Raw genomic sequence first — 16,652 nt, forward strand, 5'->3', positions numbered from 1 at the left:
TTCAAACTCTTCATTCAAGTTTTTCAATCCTATTATTTGCATGATATAATTTTTAGATATTTTATATGTATATTTTTGAGATATATTTATCATAATTCATCATAATTTTTAGGTGTGTATATAATATAAATACATACATATTTTGAAGACACATATACGTGACAGAAAATACTATTTAACATGATTATTCTGTAGGCAATGTTTTTTTATAAATGTTTATTTTAGAAAAAAAATATTATAACGTATGTAGAATTTATTTAAGTATTGATTCGCCATCTCCGAGATTTCAAAAGTTTAGCAGCGATTTATTTAAGAGACCATGAAGAGTGCATCTTGGAAACAAGAAAATTTATATATATAACGTAATATCTCTCTCTCCAAAGTTTTATAATGTAATATTTTAAGTTCCCTCGAAAATATATCGTATAATATCCTCGAGAAAGTTCCAAACTGTTGATACTCCGTATAATCGCCAGTTCAAGTGGCGCTTGCGAAACTCCAAGTGTCGTTAGACGTTGTATTACAAACTGTAGCCCAGAATCAAACTCCACTTAACACCCGATCGTTCGAAATTCGTAGGTATCGTCCTCGTGTAGCAGCGTGTACGTGGACGGTTCGGAGATTCGGGGTTCCAGCAACGCGTCGGTCCTCGTCAAGTACGGCACGTACACCGGTTTAGCAAGGTTCACCGTGTGGATGCCCGAGTTTCCGTTGGAGGTGACCGTCGGCGACACTCGGCTCAGCCAGATAAAGGGCTGGAAGGTGCCGGAGGAGCACGCGACCAGCGCCAAGAGCAAACGTAGCTTGCTGAACGCGACGAAGCTCGAGGAACGGACCTCGGAATCGCCGATGGTCACCGCGCGAGCGAAGAAGAGAAGCGCCGTCGAGCTCGAGGAATCGATCGAGGACACTTCGATGGATATGGACGACCCGGACGAGCCGCTCCTCGAGGAGGACGATGAGCACGAGGAGCGATTCCGTGGCAATGGGAACGAGCACGGGTGGGACACGATCAATTCCATCGATCGGAATCTATCCCCGGCCAATTGTCGACTTCGCTTCCAGCAGAGTCCGGTCGAAGTTCACGCCCGCTTCCTGGCGACCGATCATGACTCGGGCAGGGTCTCGTATTTTGTCAATCGACGCACCTGGCTGCGCGTCACCGACCTCGTGGCCGGCATGTTGCGCGTCTCCGATCCTAGGATAGCGACGCTTCTTCAAAATAAATTGGTCCAGGGCCGCGGAGTGGGACGCACGGAGGTGCAGGTACTCTCGCCGATCACTGGTAGAGTCATCGGCGCGAAGGAGATCAGGATCGGCAACGATCGCGTGTCCGTGACGCGACTGTCCGTCCGAGTCGTGTCTGGACTTCAGCTCAGCATCAGTCCCGATACCGCGATCGAGAACGGATATGTTGCGGAGACCTCGGTTACAAGGAGACTGACTGCGCAGTATCAGGTAAAGTTATTGAATTAACTGAAATAAGCATGTTATTTTTCAAATACATCTTGAGAAGAAAAATAACTTTAAAGAGGCAATCTTTTAGAATAAAAAAATAAAGTTATAGAGTTCAATATTTCGATGTTTTTTAGCTCATTCAAATCTAATTAAATAAGTCTAAATTAATAAAAGAAATATACATATACATTAAAGTTAAAAAATAATGTAAAATTGTGTGTTATTCTATCAAATGTTGAACTACTGGAGAAATTAGATCCAAACTTCCTCAGGTTTCTGTGATCGAAACTGTGATTGCACAAAGCAAACACAAGCAAACTGTATATAAGCTTGACTCAATTATCGCACTATCGCATCAACAGGAGGGATTGCTGGACATCGACGTGGAGTTCTCGGACGGTACCCGTACGCCCCTAAGGGAGATCGCCGTGAGCGATTACTATTTGCAGGTCGAGAGCACGGATCCGGAAGTCGTGGCGTTCGCGCCGATGGTCGCTTCGCATCATCCCCGAGTCATCGCCGTTGGTGAGGGTCGCGGTGACCTGCTGCGCGTCAGTCTTCAGCTGGCCGATTCCTGCCGATTATCCGGCAGACGGTCGGGCAAGGGCTCTCAGAGGACGACGGTCGCCGCGTTGGCGAGCGCGTCGGCCAATGTCGAGGTGGATTTCGCCTCGAGCGAGGTGCCCAATCGGCCGGAATTTGTGCAAAATGACGGCGGCGGCACCGTCGGCTCCCATCATCACAGAGAACGTAAAACCAACCGGGGCGAAATGGCACCGGATCTACATGACATTCTCATCGGTAAATAGATCCTGTTCCCCTTTGCCGCTTTCTCTCGCTTTCTCTCTTTCTCTCTATCTTCCTTTCTTCTTTCTTTCGCATTTTCTTCGCTTTTTCCTCCGTTCTCTACTTTATAACCGCCACGTAGCGCACAGCATGCATTTCCTACAGCGAAAACTTTCTTTGGCTTATAAAAAGTTCGTCTGTCTATTGATGTGTAATCTTCCCCCGCGATTTCCCTCCAGTTCCCCGTAACTGATAGTTTCCTCCCCTTTTGTATGTTGAATATCAAATGCGTCTGAAAAATAATTTGTGATTACTTTTATACATTATCCTTTATCGGGTTTAATAACATTCTAAACTGTTCTAAAACTGATCAATCACAGCTATTCTTCTAAAAATAGATTAACTGTAATTAGCCATTAGTTTTAAAACTATGGGTGTTACTAAAGTTATAAGTTACTCAATTAAGGGTAATAATTAGGGATTTGGCTCAAAAAATTTAAAATTAAATCGAAAATGACACATAAGAGCCACAGCGCGGTAGTTGGAGCGCAGAAAAAAAAGAACACTTCTTTCTTTTTTAATATTAGTTTATTACAAGATTCATATTACAATAATAAAAGGCGAACGTTTCGAATTATCTTTTGATCTTTTTTCAGCGCGATGCTAATAATATATACTACAAATTAAGACACGTTATAATATACGAATTTGTCTCTCGACGCGCAGGTGACGCTAAATTACATCACACGGAGGTTTAATAGCGCTGCTCCTAACAGTCCATCAAATACTATAATTGCTGTGCAAAATCGCAGCAGATCGGACAAATCGAGTAAAAATAAATACCGAAAGATATTACACGTGAATAGGCTTTTTTTTAAATTAATAGTTAGAAGCGTGACTTACCAGACTCTACGCTTTTTTACAATATGCCGTTGTGTGTCTCATATCAATTTGAGATTCGATAATAAAATATATAAATATATCCTTGTTAGGACGTAAACATAGATTTAACCGAAGACTCAGTTGACTTAATGATAATAAATATATAAAAATATGAACGAACGCTTCATATTTTCGATAAATTATCGATTATCAAATGCATGATTCAACGATTGCGATAATCGATAATTTATCGAAAATATGAAGCGTTCGTTCATATATTTATATATTTGTTATCATTGAATAAACTGAGTATATCCTCAGTTGAGTCTATGTTTACGTCCTAACAAGGACATATTTATACATTTCATCATCGAATCTCAAACTGACATGGGACACACAACGGCAATTGTAAAAAAGCGCGGAGTCTGGTGAGTCATGCTTCTAACTATTAATTTAAACAAAAAAAAGCCTATTCACGTGTAACATGTCTCGATATTTATTTTTACTCGATTTGTCAGATCTGCTGCGACTTTGCACAGCATAATTATAGTATATTTGATGGATTGTTACCAACGCGCTTACTAGACCGATGACGTTCGCCTTTTATTATTGTAATATGAGTTTTGTAATAAACTAATATTAAAAAAGAAAGAAGTGTTTCTTCTCTGCGCTTCAACTATCGTGCTGTGGATCTTATGTGCCATTTTTTATTTAATTTTCAATTAAGGGTATTGTGTAAACGTAATCAGTGATGCAACGCGCTTATTACAAATCGTTGGAATACCTCATCATCAATCAACTTGAAACATCTACTATTATACGCGAATTACGATTTATGAACAATGACAAAATTGAAAAAAGTCGAGCTTAAAAATTACTTGAAACGTTTATACACACATGATTTTCCTTCTCTTTTTATCTCAAAGTAGTATCAAAATCTCAATATAGATGATATTACGCATTCAATAAGATAGTACAAAGTGATTATACGTATTATTGTCGCGTTGAAAGTGTAAATGCACGATCCAGTATCCCTTCCTCGATCCTCGCATGCCCGATAGCATGTCTAGCCAGCCGTCTGTTCAGCTTAAAGGGGATTAAGGGATGAAGATTCTCTCGCGGTGGCTCTCTCCAACTCGGCACAAACCCCCTGTCGTCTCACTCTGTCCTCTCTCTCTTTCTCTCTCTTTGTTTTTTTCTGTGCAAAGGGTTACCGCTGAAAGACGAGAAAGACGGGCACAAGCACGAGCCTCTGGTGCAGGCGCGGCAGCATCGCACGGCTATAGCTAATGGCATGTCTTCAGGGGGTATGGGCGGCGTCGGCGTGCGTCATCACGGCGTCGGGGCGCGCATGAGTCCGCTCGAGATCGGGATGTACGTGCTGCTCGCGGCATTCTGCTTCGCGATCGTTGTCTTTGTCGTCTCCTGCGTGGTGTACGCCAGCAAGTTCAAGCCTCAACCGCCGGACTCGCCGGGGCTCCTGACCGGCGCGGCCGTACCGGTCCTCGCCGGAGCGCGCGCCGCCGCGAACCAGCTGGCGTCCGGCAGACGAATCCACCACCAACGTCCACCTCGCGAATCCACCACCAACGCACACGACTGGGTATGGCTGGGTAGAGCTACCCTCGAGCGAGCCGCCTGCGGTCCGCAACAGGTACGTATGACTTGCGATATACGTGAAAGCGAGATGTCTACTCCCTGGAGAAATATGGAGAACCTAGAATTCTCACGGGGATTTTTTTTATAGAAAGATCAGGAAACTCTCATGGGATTTTATTAGGATCGCGGGGAATTTTTTAAAAAAACGACCTCTTTGATTATTCTCTTCTTACATTGGAATCTAAGCAATCGGTGATTCATTAATTGACCAAGTTGTGTATTATATGTACTTAAAGTAATACAAATATTTATCTGTCTCTGTGTGTGTGTTTATATATTCAATGTCTTAACAGAATATGCAGTATATATTTTTTATTGCATATAATTTTTAGTAATGAAAAAATAAAAAATACGCGTGAAAAATGTTTATCTTAAAGCTATTCAATTTCTTAAATATATTTTCGAATCTCTTGAAACTTAAGTGGCTTTTTATTTTTTCTCCATATAAGAGAAAAATTAGAGAACGCACGGAATAAAAAAAAACTTATTTTCGAAAATTGCACCCAAAAATTCTTCAAATAAAAATTTTCTTTACCTAAAATTTTGAATTAAAAAATCTGAAAGATCAGAGAATTTTCGGAGAATATTTTTTACAAAAATCAGATATCCTGACTGATAGAGTCATTACTTTTGAAAAATTTAATGTATGATTAACTATGATATTGCCTAATTATTGCTAAATGATATACGCATAGTCAACACATCTAATATTAATTCAAACTTCATTCAAACATGACTATCCGTAACATAGAGTTACTTAGGATTTCTGACGATTAAACGGTAACGCGAATGAAATTTCGATAAACGTAACATGGATAGTCCAAATTGACAGTTCAGAGAATATACACATCCAGGATTAATCGGTGATTCAACGAATTTCCAATAGGATTCGATGCTGTAAATACCTTTGTTCATCTCCCTTCGCCCCGACAATCCAGCAAGCGTTTAAACAAAATAAACGAGAGATTTCGTTGAATCTCGTTTGATTGGAAACTCGGTTTATGATTGCAGGTGCGCGTAACAAGTAATCCGCTGGCCGGCGAAGGTGAACCCGAGAACGAACTGGGCACGTGCTTCGACAATCCGAACCACATCGAGCTACCGTCCGCCAACCAACGCATAACATCTAGCAGCGGTACTAGCGCTATCGACACCACAACTTATTCCAAGAGGGACAGAGTAGTGCGGAACAGTTTCGCGGCGAAATCCGCGATCAAGCCGTCCGCGATGATAGCACCCACCAATGCGACTACGACGGCGACAACTACGACGTCGTCGATGATAGCTCCATCAATGGCCATTACGCGAAATGAGTAATTATAATTAAACGTTACTCTTCTTTTTTACACGACGGAGGATTCTTTATAAACAGTTTGCAAAGATTGCCGTTAAATATCCTTTCAAAGGCAAAGGAAAGAAAGTGGTATTTATGCGAAAAGAAAAATGATAAAATTAATTTGATATGAAATAATGATGTCCTTATAGAAATTTAACCGTCCTTGGGAATTTCTTTGCAGCAACGACGATATCCCTCCGCCCTTGCCGCCGCATGGGGTGCCGGTCGCGATCTCGACATCGGTTACGACCACGACAACGGCAACGACGACGATCGGCACAAACAATGGGAATAATGGCAACAACGAGGATTATAAACCACCGGTACCGCCGCATAGAAATACGGGCGTTAACGTGCGGCTGCCGGAACCACCGCGAAAACATCGCCACAGGACGTCCAGCGGCGGCAGCGGCGGTGGTGGCCACCATGGGAATAACCATCGACACAGCGGCAAACCGCCGCAACAGTCGAGCCATCACATGGTCAAACCGCATGCGAAAGCCAGAGTGATGGAAAATGCGAACAAACAGCAAAACGGCGGCGAGGACGAGGAATTTGTGGAGCTGGTGAATCACGACGATAACAAACGCGACCTCGCGAAAGACGCCGGGAGGTCCCGGGAGATCAAGAGGGCGACCATAGTCGGTAATCCGATGTACTCGTCCTTCTCCACGTCAGCTGTCGCTTCCACCGTCAACGCGTCTACTCCTATCGGCGGCACAGCCTCGTCCACCACCACGTCCCCGCCGTCCTCGTCGCCGTCCGCCTCCTCCTCGTCCTCGTCATCCTCATCCTCCTCCAGCTCCTGCGCTTCGTCGTCTTTCCAGGAACAGGAAGAGTCAGTGCCGCTCGACGATCTTAATCTAGGTATGGACTACAACCAGATCATGCAATATTTTGACAATCTGAAGGAGTCGAATGCCTAGGTAGGGCCGTTCGACCTCTTGGAAGGTCGAGCAGTAGTCAATGTCGATACGGAACACCGGGATCCTCGTCAGTAGATGCGGGCGAGCGTGTCGAACTGTTTTCTTTTTATGTTCGCCTCTTGAAAATTCTCTCGGAGAATTCTCTGTCGCGACAACTCGCTCTCACAGAAATGAGATTCCGCTATACACGACGACGGTGACTTCCCCGGATATTTCGTATTTTAGACTATAATCTAGTCAGCTTCCTAGCAGCACATCAAGAGTAACGCGCAAACATGCATAAATACATAGTACACTCTCATATTAACGGAATTAAGAGAGAGATTAACTCCTTCATACACAATTCATACAGTCTCTCGGCAATTTATTACGATCGCTAACAGTTTTCGGGCGCGCAATGGGTGAAAGTTCCTGAAGTATGATGATAATTTGCACCGATAATATATTCACGTCAATACGTAAATAATGATACGTAAAATGTAATGCGCGATAAGGAAAATCTATGCATTACATCGATACTTTATATTATATATCCCAAGCGAAGAGATGCATATATTCACTATATTTTTTTACCATTTTTACAAAGTATATATACATATATGTATATCATTATCCCAAATGATTATATCAACCAAATAAGTATATCTTTTTCGTTTTCGTTCATTTTTATTGACTATTTTTGCTACTTTTATCTCCAAATTTTCTCTTTAATAGCTCTCTAAATAACTTTATCTGTTATATTGACAATATTCAATAGATTTAATCTATCATGATGTTTTTCTTTATTTTCTCTCTTTTTTTATCATTTTAAATTCATACGGGAAGATATTATTCGTGTGTCGCGAAAACTTGTCGACGTAATAAATAATCGAAGCACTGTTCGTATATACACGCAAGAGGCTTTAAAAAAAAACTGACTGTCGATGGCCAAGTGGGGTAGGTAGATCGCTCGCTCGATGACGACGAAAACGTCTCGCGCGACGTTTCGTTCCTCGCTGCGAGCTTTCCTTCGTTTCGTGCAGGATCGTCGCGTATCCTCGCCCCTCGCCCCCTCCCCCCTCCGTGCCATCTCGATCTCTCGCTCAAAAGCTCTTCCCCTGCGCTATCACGGTTCCTCCTCCCTCTCACCCCCGTGAGGGTTGCAAGAGACGAGCATCACTTGCGAGATGCTTTGTATTTTGATCGCGCAATGGCTTTCTATGCCGCATCTAACGATAAAAAGTGCGAAGGGACATCACCTCGCGAATCTCTTTCCATAACTGATATCAAAATGTCACGTTTCATGTACAAAGAAGGAAGAGTTTTGTACGACGGCGATGTGTATGACGGCGCGTCTTTTCCTCGCCCTTTCCGCTGGATATTCGATCTGCATCAAATACATATTCGCTTAACGCGCGCGATTCGCCGTCAAGCCGGTGAATTTTTCATCGGTTCGCCGAACGGCAGACTGCCAATCGGTCTTTGTCAGGTGTATACGAGACGCGCGATCAAAATACGACGAAGCAAAACGTGCGAGACTTGCAATCCGACCCGACCGCATTGGAGGACGCATATTTATTCGATCGACCATACGTCATAATGTTTGTAAATTTTGCTTTGTAAGACTGTGTACATATATACATATATATATTATATATATATATATAAACGCGATAAAGCGCATGTTAATTATGGACTTACAGATTTAAAGTTACATTTATATAGCTAATAGAGAATCGCGTTCCACGCATCGAGAGACGTCGGAAATATCGAATGAAGAAATATCTCGTCGACAAAGTGACGAAGCGTATATACATTACACGCTGCTCTCTCGCTTTTGAATTATCCTCCCTTGGGGAGAGACGATCTTTTTTAAGTAAACATCGCGTACTCGTGTCGCAATCAGCACTTTTTAAAAGCACGCCGAAAATATCACCTTCATCATGTGAAAATGCGTGTGTTAGCGAGATCAGTATATCGCGAAAAACGTCTATAAATGTCTAGATAGTACCTAAATATAACACGTATGCGTATCGACACGTATTTAGGTACAGTATTGAGATACGGTGTATTCTCATTATTCTTGCTTTAAACATTTGTATCTAGGTATTCTATATCTGCTACGAGATATAACACGTACCATGTATATTGCCATATCACGAGTGTATATAATTGTATATTTATCGTAAAAATATGTATTATCGGGAATATTGAAATCGGCCGAGATATTCTGAAAGAGATAGCCTACTTCCTTTTGTAATACATATCTATTCAGTTTAGATTTTTTTATTTACAACTGCACTTTCAGCTAAAAAGGCCAAAAGGGCCAAATGTTCAAAAGGGCTAAATATCAGGAATATGTTTCGCAATTTTTAATGACTATACTTCATACCTGAATACTATTTCGAGAAATGTATGTATCATCGTATAAAGAGGAACGCATATTTCTATCATGTATCCGAGCATTTTGTACCTAGATACAAAGAATGCGTGTTGAAAGTGTGTATAAACTAAGTGAACATTATTGTCTATAAATGGCTTATATGGCTAGTAAAGGACAAACATACACAAACGTATCGTGTATGTGTATATGTGCACGTGAGAAATAGTAGAGAAAATATTAATTGATATTTTTGAGATAATAACGTAGAATTAATTTATAATAATTCGCAGATTCTATTCTCTTCTTAATAATCAGTCTATATCTTAGTAATCGATCCATATAACGGAAACATGTTGATTTTTATAATAACCAAATTTGTTCCTGGCGAAAGTAGAAGCATTCATTTTAAAGTATGAAAGCGTAAAACAAAAACATATCCTATATTCCATATAATAAAAAATTTATTCTTTAATTATTTATTTTCTTATCCACTTTGTTCGTATAAATCTTTTGAAACAAGATGTGCAACTATTGAATATAACTGTAAAGAATCTAAAGATACTTTCTAAACAAGAGTTCTTCATTGAACGATAAATAATAAGCAAAGTATGTTCGCTTAATCTGTACGTGCTTTTAACTGTACACGGAGAAAATATATAGTAAAAATTACAATATAATTTTTGTGATTTATGGAATATAAGAAAAATCACGATATTTTTATTCATAATATTATTATATATGTATTATATTTTAAAGAGTATGTATTATATATGTATTATATTTTAAAGAGTATTATAATTATTCAAATATTTGATGCATAATCGTTAAGAAATAATAAAACAAATACATAATTTATAATTTTTATAATAAACATCTTATGTTCCAATTTTACAATAGACGTTATAAAAGGAAATATATCCTTCATGTAATTTATACTGTAAAATTTTCTCCGTGTACTTATATGTATACAGCGAAGAAGAAAAGAGAGCAAAAAAAATATACCGTTCTTCCCGATCAATTTAAAATATACACATAGTTACGAGCTCATACAGTGTCATCCCGTTGTTTTCCATTAAAATAAAACTGAGCACCGCAAAGCGATCGAGAATGAAAACGAGGTAGCAATTCTGGACGCAAAGAAGTGAGCGACCTACTCCAAAAATCTCAGCCAGAAAAAAATCTATAACACTATATACATATTCTTAAGGACTACGTGTCTAAGTATGTATGTAACTCTGTAAGTTGTGTGTCAGCACAATCACGTGGGACAATAGTGATCCAATCGAATATGGTGTTAGACGATTCTGCAAACATTGAGGAAGAATCGGAGCATACTCTCTCCCTCTCTCCCCTCCTCCCCGCCGAGAATCTAGTCTCTTATATAGCGCGTAATATATAAAATATTAATCAACGTAAAAAAAAAAGAGTGCGATGTACGTTGCCTTTCGCCTGATGATAATACGTATCTTTCGAATGCTCTCGCGATCACGATGCGTCAAGCTTGATGTACATATGATCGACCCTTAACTGCTGTGGTGTAAAGCGAATCGTATATCCGGATGTTTCTACATAATTGTGCAAAACAGAAAATGATGATGTATTCGTAAGGAGACGATTTTTGTCTCGTACAAGAGCAACGAATGAAACATTTTTTCATTTTAATAATGATGTAATGAAATTCATGAAATTATTCAAAAAATAATAATAATATGTAAACGCATCTAGTCTTATATATCACACTGTAAGATTCCGCCATATTAGTTAAGGGTTGAATAATTTTTGAACCGATTGCAGAAAAAACATTTCGTCTCATCGACATCTAGCCGCAATTCCTTGCGAATCTCATAACTTAATCTATTTGATACTATAAAAGAAGAACGCCCCTCATATAAGATAGATTCATAAAATTCCCGAAAGCGGTCTTAATCGCTTACTTTACGATGAAATATACGGATATTGTTTTCTGCAATCGGTTTTCATGCTTTGAAAGCGATTCTTCATACTATATTCTTCGATCAGCGCAAAATTGAGGGAGTGACTCACTCGAGAGTTTTGCTTAAGAGATATTATCCATAATATAACTCTCGAGTGTACGCTAAAATTTGTACTCGTATCTCATATTCGACACTTTGACCGTTTAATTATCGTAGACACAGATACAATCAGGATTATATGATTATACTAGATGTGAGGCCGAACATTTCCCGATGATATTATAATCGCTTTTATTATTACAAACTGTTAAATTGTATCACAATTATCCTGATTGATTCTATACGATATTCTGTGCGAGATAAATAAGCTGGATTTAGTGCCAAGTATGCGATGCAGGTATACCTAGTCTTCCGGTGTCGGAAGCTAATGTAACGCTTTGTATATTCCTTTTTATCTTCTCTTTCTCTTGAGATGAACATGGAGAAGCGAGAACTTATCGATGAACTCAACGGTGAGAATCTATACGATAATTGCGATCATATCCGAATATCAAGCGAAAAATAGACGCGCGCTAATCGTTCGTAACTATTATCTAGCGAGTTTGATATAAGAGCACCCCATCGGTGATTATCATGATGCCATAGCGTTTACTTAGTCTTACTGAGAGTGATCGGAGTCAGTGGCTTGTATGTTAGTATGTATCATTGCGAGACACAAATACCTAAACACATACACGCACACGTATGTATTAGATGAGATGTCGTGTACATTCTGCACTTCTGGTTCCACATCATTCCGATGAAAAGTTCGCGCTTTTGTAATCATCGACCTGTGCTTGCCGCAAAACAATGCATCGGAAATATATTTGCGATATAAATTATCTTTCCAATGTGAGCCAGTGATTCCTGAATAGGATTTTTGTTGTCATACAAGAGATTTCGAAGTCATTTTTCTTCCTCTTGTATTATTTTATACTTCTTTCTTCTGTCTTCCTTTCGCTTCCTTTTCTCGTTTTTTTTATTCAACTTCTCTCCACTCTGTCTATTCTTAATTTTTTTCCTTATCAAAGAAAATTATATATTAATTAGATAGCGCGAGAGATTATATATTAAATCGCTTGGCTAAAATAATATTCAATCACTCGGGGATCACTGGTAATCTCCCATATCCGTATATTTTTCTCATAATTCATTAGATTATTTTACACGAAAATTCTTGTCTCCGCGATTAAAGTCCTTTACAGAATCCCCCTCTCTTCCTTTTTCCTGTCGATTAGAGGTGTAATAGATTCATCGCGCAAAGAAAATGCATCACTGACTCTGCATCCGCGCACACACACATTCCTCAGCCCATTTACATAATAAGTGTGATAAATGCGGAAATTAAGAGAAAAAAAAACGAAAGCGATAATTACTAGTTACTAACTGTATGCTTCGCGACGACGACGCTCGAGCGACGTCGTCAGCGAAAGGATGGCCGACGATGACGATGGTGATCGATGATCAACGACGACAATATCCGTGTAGTACATATATGCAAAAAGTTCTTCTTGACGCACGATTTTGGGGAGAAACTGATTACACTAATGTACAGAAGTCTGTCGACCATTTCATCGATTGATGAAATGAGACGAAAAGCAAAGCAGAGGCAAGATTTCTTTTACATTTTCAAGCACAATAACAAAATTTTAACAAAAGAGCTCATCTCCAAAATAGCTTTAAATCTATCTTCAAAATAATAAAAAAAATCTTTCCATGCTTTTGTAAGATCTGAGCTCTACCTTTGAATTGTATCGAATTTATGAGACGATTTGAAGAGGAGCTCTTTAATTAATAAATGTTCTAAGCCAGAATTAAGTGCTCATTTAAGAAGATTCACTTGTGTGAAATTTTCGCACTCTAATAATAATCAATCAGATTTCGCCTCTAGCTGTTCGTTACCGTTTGTCAAATCGTTGTGTGAAAAGAGATCGTCATTTTCCTTGGTTTCAAAAGTTCAGAGACATTTTGCTAACATTTGACATTTCCACAAGAACGAAAATATTTTATCTTAAAAATATTACAGTCATTTTTCTTTTTTCTTTCTTCATTTCTTACAATTGTGCTCAGAATCAAAGAAATCTCAAAAGAAAATATTTTTCAAAATATGTGAAAGGCACGTTTTTTGTTTATAAAGGATTATTTATATGTATCATTGTTTGAGAAATATATATTTTAATATTTTAATTAATTTATTTTCTCTGTCTTAGTGTGTCAAAGATATAGTATATTGACAATATAAAAAATTAAAGAAGTGTCAAAATATATCCAAGAAGAATAGGATATTAAATTTTGTTTTTTAGAGTTTATTTATTTTTATAGGTTTTTTTTATAGTTATTTTTTCTCGAAGTTATCGCGATTTATCGCAAAAGTCTCTGAAATATCTCATTCGCAAACTATAGGACGATCTTCTATTCTCATTAATGAAATTATTATCATGACTTTTATAATTATACTCTATTGTTACCTATATTACTGTCATTGTATTATTGTCATCGTTGCTGTTGCTGTTATTGTTATTGAGATTGTTGCTCCTGTTGCTACTGCTGTTGCCATTGCCACGTGTCCATCGCGTGTCGATCCTGAAAAATATGAAAAGACGTTGTTCACGATTTGTCATCGTTATCGTCATCGTTGACATCAATGTCGACGCCATCGATACGCTAATTATAACAATAAGATACGACTATCGCCTACTCAATGTACAATATGTAGTATTTATCTGTTGTTACCATCAAAATCGTCATCAAAGATATATAAAAATATTGTAATTGTAACATATCGAGCTTCTCGTATCACTAAGCCCTCTTTCCTTAAACTGACCGTATTATCTCACTCATATCGGTTATAAACGAATTCACATGTTTAATCGGCGGTCTACTTCTTCGAAATTTGTGTTTACTTTTGTGCTAGAGTTTATATAAAAAAAGAAAAAAATGGATATTAATATATAAAAATGACGTATATAATATCAAACCACGTAAAATAAATCTAAGATATGTAATTATATATGCACACAACTGCAGCATTAAAGATAGAATTTTTGTTTAACCATTGTAATTAATTTTTTTGTAATTATGATATAAAAAGCGACATATAGTATATAAAAAAATAAATTATTATTCAATGTGTATATATTATATTATTCATTCGGTTAAAAAAATACGCGATTTTTAAAACATCCTTGTATAAAAACAATTTTTCTTTCATATTTAATACATATTCATAATTGAATTTTTCCTTTAATTTTATTCATTCCAGATGAATAACATCAATAATTGTGCATGAAAAAAATATCTTTATTTTAATAGAAAAATATAAAAATGTGGAATTTCAATACATATATATTATACAACCAATAATAATTCTGTAAATTAATTATGTAAGAATTTTAGTTCTTTAATATAATTAAAGATGTAAGATTCATTCAATTTCTCTCCTTAATAGTATGATATTTAGAATTATAAATATAATATATAAACGTGAGATATATCAGAAAAAATCTGCAATTAGGAAAATAAATTCAAAAATGATACAACCATCTCAATTATATGAAATATACGAAAATTAATAAATAATAAAATGTGATTGGGAAAATGATTAATTGTATAAAATACATACATATTTTAAATGATTCTTGTTTGACGTAAATGTATATTTGAATGTGTTTAAATACATACTGATGCCATTAATATTATTTCGATAATTATAGAAATATAGAAAAGAAAAAGAGCTGAAAAGATTTTTTCTATTTATGTACACATACCTGCTATCAGAAAGTGCAACATCCACATTGTATTCATATATGATATAGTGCTTCTCTGTGTTCCTTTGCTGAAAAACGTTTTAATCGGTTTTTTAAATAAGCGACATCCGCCTTCTGATTGGATAATCGAAGAACTCTCTGATTGGTCAATCAGTGGAATAAAAATCTAGTGGAATAAAAATCTTCCAACAGAGGCTGCGTTCAGAAACATCACCCGAGTGCCCCCTGGTATCATTTTATCCTTGTTCACCGAATGTTAAACAAGGATAAAATGATATCCGGGTACACTCGGGTGATGTTTCCGAACGCAGCCAGAGAGAAAACTGAGAGATGTCACGGCCCGCTTTTAGGTGATCCCTGGGAGCGATACTCCCTCTGTGGACATTAAAAACGTGGACATGAACTACAAAACCAATGTCCACGAATGTTCTCAGAGGGTAACATATATGTCCCTCTGATAATATAAATAATATAAATAAAAATATAAATAATTTAATTAATAATAATTTATTATATAAAAATATTAGTATGTTTTCTCTTTTCACGCTATTATTTATTTATTTATTTATGTGTCTTTCTTTTCTTTTTCTCAACATCATTTATTTATTTATTTATTTAATTCGCTCTAAGTCAGTCTTTTAAAATGCAAAACTAAATATTATAAAATTTGACTTCGGAAAAGTGCGGTAAAATAATCGAATAAATTCAAATCATTACCATAACAAAAGGTTCCGTGATACATCAATCGTTTAAGAATTAATTTAAAATAAAATATACCTCTATAATTTAAAATTCCGCGTGTATATGTAGTACGTAAAATATTTCAGCAGAGAATTATCAATAATATCATGTTTAGCCTTAGCGACGTATAGCAAGCGCGCTATACATGTCACGGCTTTGTCATCATTCGCACGGTTAAACTCGAATAATAAAGTAGTAGTGTGCGAAACGCTTCGTATATTATCAAATTCTTTTTCCAACCCGATCGTGACTAATATTGCAACATAATTCGTTATAATTATTATAATTAACAAGTATCTTTTTATTAAATTTTTCTAAAAAGCAAGTATAAATTAATTATTAATTAAACAATAGTTATATCGCGATTTTTCATTACTTTAATTTTTGATCTTACGAGATTTGTATTTTATGCATATATACTATATATACATCAACAGTACTAGTGCTACTCGCTCTGCTTATTACTGCTATATTATTAATTTTAATCTCGTATAAATATTGCTCTTATGATATAATAAAGTGCGAATTTCATATGATTATTCCGCGATCGAGAATAGCATGCAAAATGTCTCACATATTAGACTATGGTAATTAATCGTATTCTACTAATTGTAATTAATCGTATTTACGCGGATGAGTGTCACCAGGAAACAGTGAAGAATATACAAGGGAGAAAAAAAAATCTAGAAAAGCATTGGACAACGTACGGAACACACACGCATATGCGGTAAGTAATTTTATTATTTATCATATTTATATATT

At 37.1% G+C, this 16,652-nt stretch overlaps 1 protein-coding gene and 1 long non-coding RNA gene across 4 annotated transcripts in view; one reads left to right on the forward strand and one right to left on the reverse strand.

The window, feature by feature from the left end:
* The window catches only part of Dtn (transmembrane protein 132C dtn), a 113,524-nt gene extending 99,008 nt beyond the window's left edge, over nucleotides 1-14,516 (forward strand). For 2 of the 3 annotated variants that reach the window (XM_083085438.1, XM_083085441.1), the window contains 5 exons: nucleotides 580-1,458; nucleotides 1,821-2,259; nucleotides 4,335-4,780; nucleotides 5,797-6,098; nucleotides 6,303-14,516. In XM_083085438.1, the coding sequence (XP_082941564.1) occupies nucleotides 580-1,458; nucleotides 1,821-2,259; nucleotides 4,335-4,780; nucleotides 5,797-6,098; nucleotides 6,303-7,047 (2,811 nt within the window). In that variant the 3' untranslated portion in view covers nucleotides 7,048-14,516. The remainder of the gene's footprint in view (nucleotides 1-579; nucleotides 1,459-1,820; nucleotides 2,260-4,334; nucleotides 4,781-5,796; nucleotides 6,099-6,302) is intronic. The other variant, XM_083085439.1, reaches the window with a different exon arrangement.
* LOC145963469 (uncharacterized) lies at nucleotides 223-15,227 on the reverse strand. Its single transcript, XR_014436176.1, has 3 exons — nucleotides 15,150-15,227; nucleotides 13,851-13,965; nucleotides 223-2,536 (listed from the first exon to the last, which is right to left on the reverse strand). It is a non-coding gene; the product is annotated as an uncharacterized LOC145963469 (long non-coding RNA).
* Nucleotides 15,228-16,652: the final 1,425 nt, after the last annotated feature.

The sequence above is a fragment of the Camponotus vicinus genome, unplaced genomic scaffold (genome assembly GCF_025532165.1).
Source record: "Camponotus vicinus isolate PSW18456_S1 unplaced genomic scaffold, iyCamVici1.0 SCAF_12, whole genome shotgun sequence".
Taxonomy (NCBI): domain Eukaryota; kingdom Metazoa; phylum Arthropoda; class Insecta; order Hymenoptera; family Formicidae; genus Camponotus; species Camponotus vicinus.